Consider the following 11,033-nt stretch of genomic DNA (forward strand, 5'->3'; position numbering starts at 1 on the left):
AAGTTATATTTTTACTTATTATTTAAATCTAAACTAAATAATTATTGTGCCTGTCTATGTTGTTATATGTTAGATAAATAATCAAAATATGGATTCTGTTTGGAAAGAAAAAAATTCATATTTTAAAATCAGCTAAATCAAAATGTATAATTTTAATTTGCTTACTTGATATTATCTTATCAAGAATTTGTGGTATCAAATTGCATGGTTTAGAATCCGTTTTGGTTCTCATTTCATACATAAAATTTATTTGTCATCCACCCGATATATTTTGATTTAATGAATGTTTCAACTTAGGTATATTTTAACTTTTTAACACTACAAAAATATGTTCAAACGGATTCTAATTAAATCATTGTTTTGTGTATAATTCTTGCCTATGTGTATAATTCTTGGACACTATTGAATTAGAATCGTTAATTTTTTTAGTCATTGAATAAACATATGAAATCACGTTATCACGTACTATGTAATCATATATATGTTAGAGTGTTTTAAAAAATATTTTCATCATTATATTTCGAAAGCGGAATGGAATATCACTCAACTTCATCAAGAGAGAAGCTCAGGCAGTCTTCTTTTGTTATTTCTCTTCTTTGCACCTATAGTGCCTGTTCTCATATTACTTAAGTACGCAATTGCTGCTAAAATGGATCTAAATCCAAATATTTACGATTTAATTGAGTGATTTCTGGGATAATCATATTTTTATTCTAGATATTCTAATGCGTGTCTTAACTAATTACTAAACTGAACAATATGCAGAATTCAATCGGAATACTTACTAAAATTTGATTTCTTAACTAATTACTAAACTGTACAATATGCAGAATTCAATCGGAATACTTACTTCTGATTAAGGGTGCTCTAACGGTGCTTGAATAGAATTACATTTAAAATAAAATGTAATTGGCTTTTAGGTTTGGCTTAAAAATTATAAAACGTATTTTTATAAGTCTCCAGAGTTACTTAACAAATATCTAAAATGTTTCAAAAGCGCACAATATTTCGTGCACCACGATAGCTGACGATGTGGAGGATTTGATATTTTCCAGCATAATATTATTTATCTTTCAACCTACAATTTCTGAAAAAAACAATTTATATCAAATGATTCGGTATATGTCGGTTATTTGTATTTATATTAATTCCTTCCAGTCAAGTAGCTATTTGATTGCGCCATATTGAGCTCAGCGCACATGAATTCTATTCTTTTGAGACTGTAGTTGCATATTGCAAAGTGTTTTTACTTTAAAGCCGGTATGAAACTTCTAATAATTTCATAGGTATTCGCAAATAAACGATTTGAAACTGCCATCATCATATTTCGACTGACTAATTTGATTTTAACCAAGTGCGTTGAGTTGTAATGATAAATAGTATATTCTGCCTGTACCAGTTTCTCATATCTCTCTAATGCAGTTTAAAACATCCATAAAGTAATAGGGATTTCTTATTAAAGATTATAATTCTAAAATGTCCACAGCCAAATTTAATTTGTTTTTAGTAATTAAAAAGCTTAAGTTTATTTTGTCGTTAGGCCTAGTAGGCATTAAGAATGTAAATAAACAAAGATCAATCGGTTGTATTTATGTTATTTTCCTAATATAAATTTAATTAGGAAATCGACTCGAAAATTTATTAAATTATTTAGATTCAAAAATCGTTAGACTGATACAATTAAAATCGATTATATTCTGATAATAAACATATACAATTATATTGAAATATTTCGTAAATTTAATGATTTTGAAAATTAATGATTTTTCTTGAATTAATTATTAATTTAAAAAATAATTTTTTAAATTACTTACGATTGATTTTTTAAGAGAATGTTACAGAAGTATTTCAATTTAATAATATTTATCACAATACTAAAATTTTTAACAAAACCGTTATATATGTTAACACAATAAGTGTCATGCAAATTTAAATTTAATTTTTGTACATTTCACATTAAAATTTCGTTAAATTTCTAAACGAACCCGTCCAAAATTAAAATAAAACTTAATATTTTAAAATTTAATGAAAATATTAAAACACGCTTTGCATATGATCACTGTATTCATGCATTTGATTCGCCATTATCAGGGCTGAAATTATTAGAAACGGTTTGCTTTGAGTAATCCGTAACCTGCTCTTTAAATACACACGTTCCTGTTTGTACGAACGTTATTCGAATAGTTTACGTCCTTTAGCATCTTCCTGTTCAGTAAAGCTTACAATCTCGCTTAGTGTTTGAGTTGTCAGTCCAAATATTTCTAATGTAATTTTATCGAAAAATCTACTTCTTTTGTGACAATGAGTACAACTAAAAATAAAATAATCTGCATGACACTTACAAATAAGAGTCCCAGATAACTATAGACAAAAGAATACTAGAAATTCTACATCGAATTTCAAATTTTTTAAATTCAATGTACATATTCCATGGACGAGATTTAGCTACGATAATTGTCTATCGTATGTAATTTAAAAAATTTTTCGATTTAATATTAAGTGGTGGGAAATAAAATTTACTATAATCACGAAATTAATCAAGAAATTCTCAAAAATTACAAATAATAATTAATGAAGCTTTATCTCGTTCCTTAATTTCACATGGGATACAAATACTGCAAAAGAACTTTTAGGGTGGAAATTCAATGCAGAATTGCTGATGTATTTTGGTGAAGTTATCTACACACTCTGTATAAGCAAACTTATAGGTAGTTTATGAAAGTTATGTGAGTAAATTGTAACAATTATTATATAAAAAAGGCTATCATTGTCTTATTATCCTTAACAAAAATTTAGTGCCATTATTATTTTTAAACGCAATACATGTATCTAACTATAATATATTTATCTATATATTTTTTAAAATGCTAATTATTATTAATTATCATTAATAGTGTTTTTAATTCATAATGTATTTTAACTGCATTCTTTGTATATAAATTATAATTATTATTATTTAAAAAATATCATCATCGTCTCATCGTAATAATGCAAACAAATTGTTATTTAATTCTTTTTCTAATAAACTATTAAAATTTAAATATTTGCTCAAAGGCTTTATTTACTGGATTGTGTCATCTGTGTTATAGTAAAGTGAAATTATTGGTTCTACAACGTGAGAAAGGCAAAACGTGATAGCGGTTTCCTGGATCTTCCAATTTATATTGTGAAAAGAACATTGATAAACATATTTTTATCACGGACGTATAGTCTAGTAATTAAGACCTTTGTTTGTTATTTAATTGATTTAGTCAACCAGTGGAAATCTCATTTATTGAAGATTTGAAAACTTGGGAAATTTTAATTTGGTGCAACTTTTTAATTTAAAAAAATAGCATTAAATTTGACGTCAATATAATTTACAAATTATTTCAAAATCGACATATCCAGCACAAATTTTAAAAGCAAAATAATCCTGTTTTTGAATCTACCTTTGTAAATATTTTAATCAGAATCTAAGACAAATAATTTTTTCTGTCGACTGATTTGATCACGGCTTTGGGATCATTTAACAGTAAACTCAAATTCCTAGTCTATAAGCGACAGAAGGAAACTTAAATATATATAATATTAGCAAGTCGTTCGTCGTAAAAAAACAAAAAATTTCTTTCTTGATAAAAAACCAAAAATTCTTTACTTGATAAATGAAGAAATGCAACATCATGAATACAATCTTGTTAAATAAGAGATTCTGAGGTTCGACTCTGGAAATATTATTTTTATCGATCGTTTCGTGACTTTTAAGGTATATTCAAATAAAAACTCTTCATACTGTAATCAAAAATCTATATTTTTATTTATAAATTACATCATAATTTTGTATAATAAGTAGTTGTTAATTGGCTAATTTAGAAAATGAGAATCTTTAGAATAATGAATATAATTGGAAAAATTTGATTAGAATATATTTTTCCTAAGATTGTTTATATTAAATATTATATATATAATAAGAGATTATTCATAAAATACGGCACGCAAACAACGAAAAAGGGATTGCTCCGGGGAACGTGGCCTTCAAAGAAACATTACGTTCGAAGTTCATTTCCAATAATTTAAATTCACGTTAGTTTATTTGTAAATTTTTTAATATTATTAAGAGATGGGGGCTCTAGAAATTGTAAAGTTGTACAAGCAGGGAGTTACAGAAAATATGAAGCAGTGTGAAGAGGGAAGGAAGGGTTCAAAAAGACGAAATTTTTGCTTGACGTATTTTATGGATAACCCCTATGGAAGTATTGTTAAATATTCGAACTTATTTTAAATAAATGTGACAATTGTCCAATTTGTTTCAAATAGAGGTAAATTAACGGCAGTCATTACACACTGCTAGAGTATATTTTATTATTTGTACTCTTTGGAGTGGTAAACGTGACAAAATTATAATGCCATTTTATATTGAATTATTTTCTAGATCCCAAATCAGTTTGATTTTATGATTATTTTGTTTTTAATGGAGTTCTTACATGAGAGATCTACCTAAAGGAATTGAATAAAATTTTGGCACAATGATGCTAATAGGATTTTTGTAATTCAGTTACAGTTTTGACGTGCGTGAAAGGCTGCCGTTTTATAACCCACAGCTACTGAGCCACCTGACTTTCATGGTGTTTCATAACAACATCATAAGAAGTATACTATATAATATCAGCCATAGTGAAATGACTGACTAACATCTATCGGTGACTCCCGGACTATAACAATTCATAATGGCTTCAATCCCTTTTCAGTTTAATGCGCTCTATCAAACTGTAACCCATTGAGGAAGTTGTACACTTAATTAATGTGTGCAATAAATAGTCATTGGAGAGCTGTAAACCACTCATTATCAAAATTAAAGACCGATAAACTGTTGTTATTTAATAATAGCCTTTAATATTTCTTTAAAAAAATGAAAAAAATAATTATAAAATCAACTCCGTTTCAGTAAAATTGCTGGATCTACAACGTTAAAAAGGCAAAGCGGTGAATCTTAATTTCAAGCGAAACGGACAAAAACGAACATTACAGTAATTAAAGTCGATTTTTATTTTTATTAAATTAATTTTTATAACCAACAGAAAATTTATTAATTTGAAATTTCAAGATTCTGTAAAAGTTATAAAATAAAATTTAAGCCTGTCAGAGAAAAAAAATTTTTTGAAGCTAAATGTTTTTAAAATTATTATTTGACTATCATTTTGAAAATGTTTTAGTTTTTTAATCCAGGGTCATTAATATAAAAGGTAAGACATTATTTCAATTTCAACTATCTACAACTTATGGAATCATGTTTCCAATTCAGCAGTGTGAAATAAACGAGGTAGTAATTTTTGTCACATTTACCTTTAGAATAAACTACTTACAGTTCATCGTGTCTAGGCGTAAACTTTTTAACAATTGCTGTATATAAATTATAAAATGCATAAGAACTAACTGTTATTATAATACATAAAACAAACATAAATATAACACTTAAAAATTTATCATCAATTACACTACCATTACGTGAAGACTGCGAGTCACCATTCAATATATGAGCGGCTGAATTGTTGCGTTCGTTCATCAATTGTTTCATTGAATTTAAACGACGTCGTAAGTCTTCAACCGATTCCGAGGAACAATCTTCTTCGTAGGGAAGTTGTGTTGCTGATGTGTATGAAACTAGAATCAAGTATTTCTTTTTAAACAATTTATTGACAGAGAGCATAGTAGCTGGAGGGTACAGGTAAGTCGATCGCAGCTCTGCTATCTTATAAAATTTGCAATAAATCATGCGTTTTATTTAAAATATGAGTAATTTTCTACAACTAATTAAACTTGTATAGGAATTTGAAAATAAGAGACGAAATTGTATAAATAATATTTTTAAAATGTAAATTAATAACAATTACTTATTTAAATTTGTAAATAGAAAATAGCATTAAATTTTCAATGAAAATATATATTCAATCCATGGACTTATATGTCTACCCAGACAATTATATTAATAAAGTGGTGCGTTTTTACTATGGTAACGACTCTCTGAAATAAAAATCATGCATGGGGAAAAAAACAACTAAAGTGTTTATATTCTACCAATGTTTTGAGTTTTCCACTAACCCTTCAATTCTCATGTCCAATCTAATGCAATTTTTCATTTACAAATCCAATTAATAGTCGCTTGCTGAACTCGTAAAAAATGAAAAATGTAAAACGTTCCCCCTTCCCGTTTTAGAAGAGGTTGACACTGGCATTAGATCAAACAAAAAGTTAGATTTTTTTCTTTTTTCCTTAAACGTAAAATAACCAGACATGTATGGGCTACAACATCATAAACTTTTAGAATCACTTAATTAGTCCATTTCCGCTTGTTCGGCCGTCTGTTCGCCGACACGATTAGGTACTCAAAAACGAGAAGAGAAATCAAGCTGAAATTTTTATAGCATGCTCAGGGCGTAAGAAGTGAGTTTGAGTTCGTTAATGAGCAACATTTGTTTATTTTCAACTCAACTGAATATAAAAATCTTTAAAAAAATGTTTGAATTTCAAACAATGAACGAGCATCTAAAAAATTCTTAAGTGCTTCTTTGTTTGCAGAATTTTTTTGTTTCTAATTAGGTCACTATTTATGCTCGATTACCCTAAATATATGTAGCATATTTATCTCTGATTGATTTTTCTATAATTAAAGATTAATTCGACTCAAACACCCTATACATTTTAACAACATGCAAAAAATCAAGGTATAAATATTTACTACAGCAAAGAAAGGTAAAAGCTTGGTAAAAAGTCTACCTACAATTGAAATATAAACATATTCACAAAAATTACCATCTTCGAATTTATTTTTTTGCTGATGCCTATTATCACTATAATGTCTTAAATTATTTTCATCGTGCGACATATTTTATACGCTTAAATATTATTTATTATTGCTTTTATGAATATTTATTTTATAAAAAAAAATGTAAAAACAGTTTCACTTATCGTCTATCAGCTGTTACTTGGACGCTGTTGTGTATGAGATGCTATCATAAATTATCGATTTTACTATACATGCATGCTTAAGTTTTGTTTACAATTAGATATTATTAAAAAATTCGTTCAAATTTGTATTAGTTTTTACAAAATTTTAACAGGATATTTTTGAACAAATTTTTTAATTATATATCTCTTAAAAAATGTATCATTTTTCATCTAGTATCACGTCTATGTCTATAAAATTTATAGAGAATTATTACAATTCCAAAACAAATAAGTTTTTTTTTTTAAATATATTTGGGGTCAAATAAAGTAAAATAAAAAGCCATTGGACGATAATTATATTTCCTAAAGAGATACCACTTTTAGTTAAAGAGTTTTTTACTAAAACTCGAATCAAATTAGCTATTTTTAAAAAAAATTATCTATCTATTATGTATTATAACAATGCAACAAAATACATTTTTTATTCTTTGATTAGATATGTTATTTTTACATCATATTTGTACTAATATTGCCTATATCAAATTATAAAAAATATTTATATATTATGTATTATTATAGACAAATATTATATGAAATTTGTTTATAATAATTTATTTATAAAATTTATTGAAAATAAATTTCATATTTCAATTTAAAGGTAAAAAAAATACATTAAAAAACTTGCATTATATGCAACTAGGTTTGGAATATTATAAGACTGAAATGAAATACTCATGGTTTTCTGGTTTAATTATTATTATTCAATATATTATACCTACCTTTATCTTTTGTCCTTTACATCGATTTCAGGAATATCAAACAGAACCTATATTTTTAACAAAATATTACTAAAATTATTCATTTATAGCTAGATTTATTGAAAAAAAGGTAAGTAACAGGTATGTACATTACATTATTGAATAATATAATATGTCAAAGGTGGAGTAGTGGCTAACGCAATCGCCTCCGATTACAGAGTACATCGGTTCGTATCTAGCATTGCCCCGATTAAGTTTAATTAAATTATTATGCCGAGATAGAGTCGTTTTTTTAGATTATTACTATGAGAACCAAAAGCGACAAATAAATAAGAGAGGCGGGAATTTTTTATATTATTTTAATTCCCACCCTCTCTCTCTCTCTCTGACAGAAGAGTGATTTATGACATTAGTAGGAAAGTGGGACTAACATGATTAATTTTTTGTTTGTGAAATAACATGTTCTCCTATTACAAAATCTTATAAAATTTCATTTTTTAGCATGTACAACAAAAAAGCTAGCAAAATAAGCATTTTTTTAATTTTTTGTAATAGGAGAATATGAGTGAGATAAACTATATGACATGTTCTCCTATTAAAAAGTTTCAAATTTTAGCAAAATCAAGCCATTTTGTACATATTTTTAATATTTTGTAACAGGAGAATATGATTTTCAAGAGTGAGATATATTTATGATTATTTAAATTCCCACCCCCTGACATAATGTGATTTATGACATATGTATAATTGACATTATTTATGGCAAGAGGGCGGGTTATATAGATAATTTAAAATACAAAAAGAGTGGAAAATTTTTAATATCAGAAAAAATTCATTTAATTTAAAAGTAAAAATTTTAGCCGCACCAGGATACGATCCAGTGTACCTTGGTTTCACAGGCAAGTGCTAAATCCACACAACCACCTATAACTTGGGTAAATAACATAATTAATTTAATATGTTTGCTAAATAATTAATTAATTGATAATTTTGTTCTGAAAAAAAAAATAGGATAGAAAATTTAAAATATATAACGTTTTTTATTTATTTATAACAAAAAAAGAGATTTTTATTTTCTTTATTATTGTTTTTATACAAAATAAGTAAAATTCTATCACTTTTAAATAATAATAATAATAATAAAGTGGGTCCCAAGATTCATGTCTGATTCGAGCTTCTGGCGTTTAAAAAAGATTTATAATTAATCAACTCAAAAAATTTTGCGGGGGCCAAATTACTTTAGCTGTAAAGAAATTAGTTTTAAAATAGTCGGGGTAAAAAAAATTTATTATTTTTTATGAATACAAATAATGCTTATTTACTCTTTGGTTATGTTATTAACATATCATATTTGTATCAATTTTGCCTATACCAAACACACACACGAATATAATATTAAACTTTATTGGTTTTAATACCTATTTTTAGGAAAATATTTTAGAAAATTCATTATTTTTCATTAAAATAGAAAACAACTATTATATTTCAATTTATTAATAGTGACATAACAAATTATTCAAAAATCGCGCGACAGTTGCATTTGAGTTTGGCATTTAAGCTTGAAATGAAATGGTCCAGCATAACATCATTTATCTCAACTTTTATAATTGTTTATATTAAGCGATTAATAAACCAGATTAATAATTGTGCAAAAGCTCATTTAAGATCTAGAGAACAGTGAACATTATTCAAATATTAAAAATTTATATGGATTATCAAGCTGGAACATCAAATTTACGTCACCGATTTGTTCAAGAAAATGTACCAAGAACGACATCAACAACTCCAAACACATGCACAATACAACAATCATCGAATCCAAATCCTACAGATCCATATAATGATTCAAAAGTTGATGAAGATAAGGATTATATTTTAAGTGGAGTCTTATTTGGGACATTAGCGGCAATTATTTTAGTTTGTGGATACGCAATATGGTCAATATATAGTACTTTAATTAAATATAAATTTTCTATTTAAAATTTTTTGTAATTTTTTTATAAAAGTTAATAAAATATAATATTTTTAATAATATTGTTTATATTTTCCTAGCGCTAATATATTGCTTCGATTTCCTTAGTAGTAAAGAAAAAAATGATGATCAAATAAAAATCTTAGATAAAATGGAGTATTTTTGTGAAATAGACGGTTCAACATCAGGTATTGTTTCTTGAACATCTTGTCTGTCGCAAAGGAAGTCTTATCGCATTCTCTAGTTCAAATAAAATTATAATCGGATCTCAATATTTCGACCCTCTTCTAATTTCCTTCGTTTAATCCTTATTGGTATTGTCTTGCTTGGTTCGAGATTAGACGACGTTACTTTTGGTTTCAGAAATCTTGAAAAACCTCTATTAGCTTATTTTTATTATCCAACCTTTGAGCTCAAACTTCGTGAATGTCAACCTGGGGGCTTCTGTGTGGAAAACCTGCATAAGGTTGCTAACAATAATGTTTGGAAGTTTGTGGAATTCTGAAATAGCATTTATTTTGATCTATCGAAATTTAGATAATTTGAATTTTTATATTTCTTCCTGATGTTCGAGCTATCTCTATTATTTCATGAATACTACCGATTCTGAATATTTAAAAAACCATTTTTCATCATTTTCCAGAGCTTAAGCTCATTTAAATATTTCTTCTTTTCTATAGTATTCTTATTAACAGTGAGTTCTTTGAAGAATTACTGGAAGTTAATTTAAATTAAAAATGTGCAGTTTTGCAAAACAAAATTACGCAATTATATAAAGAAACAAAACAATAACATTTATACAAAAAAACATACCTTTTTGTATGATTTTTAATTAGTACCATTTGAAAATATGTTGGACTTAAAACTTATTTTTTTATTGTTTTTATTTAAAAATAATTTATCTGTTGAGTATAATGGAAATGGAAAAAGCATATTTTCATTTTCAAATGTGTTTGCTCTTACAGCGAATTTTTTTACTGAAAATTTTAATGATACAAGTAAGTAGTTAATTTTTTATTTTTGCATACCTAAATTTTATCCACCATAGCGAATGAATAGATCAATTTATTACAAAGTGTTGAAGCTAAATTGTACTCAAGCTTTCGATATTTTCATAAGCCAAGTAGATTTTGCAAAAATCGAATATAAAAACAATCACCATCGAAAAAATGTTTTGAACAAAAAATAATGTTTTCGCTATCTCTTATCGGTTATTAACAATAACTGAATTTTAACAGACTCTGAAAGACTCAAAGTTAAATTCAAGGTCACATTTGATGTACCGTCCGAACAAAACAAAGTTTACTTATAAACCTATTTTCCTCAACTAAATTTTGAGAATCGAGAACTGATTCAATCTTAATTTAAAAATTGATTCA

The 11,033-nt window shown here is 26.3% G+C and overlaps 1 protein-coding gene across 1 annotated transcript; it reads right to left on the reverse strand.

The window, feature by feature from the left end:
• Nucleotides 1-5,208: 5,208 nt before the first annotated feature.
• LOC123293827 lies at nucleotides 5,209-6,878 on the reverse strand. Its single transcript, XM_044874763.1, has 2 exons — nucleotides 6,790-6,878; nucleotides 5,209-5,640 (listed from the first exon to the last, which is right to left on the reverse strand). The coding sequence occupies exons 1-2, from the start codon at nucleotides 6,860-6,862 to the stop codon at nucleotides 5,339-5,341; spliced, it is 375 nt and encodes a 124-aa protein (XP_044730698.1). The 5' UTR covers nucleotides 6,863-6,878; the 3' UTR covers nucleotides 5,209-5,338.
• Nucleotides 6,879-11,033: the final 4,155 nt, after the last annotated feature.

The sequence above is a fragment of the Chrysoperla carnea genome, chromosome 2, assembly GCF_905475395.1.
Source record: "Chrysoperla carnea chromosome 2, inChrCarn1.1, whole genome shotgun sequence".
Lineage (NCBI taxonomy): Eukaryota > Metazoa > Arthropoda > Insecta > Neuroptera > Chrysopidae > Chrysoperla > Chrysoperla carnea.

Excerpts from the sequence above, each read along its gene's own strand:
- LOC123293827 (XM_044874763.1), bottom strand. The coding sequence starts at position 6,862 with ATGTCGCACGATGAAAATAATTTAAGACATTATAGTGATAATAGGCAT. Across the intron at positions 5,641-6,789 it reads AAAAAATAAATTCGAAGATG|TTTCATACACATCAGCAACA; the intron begins GTAATTTTTGTG and ends ACTTGATTCTAG.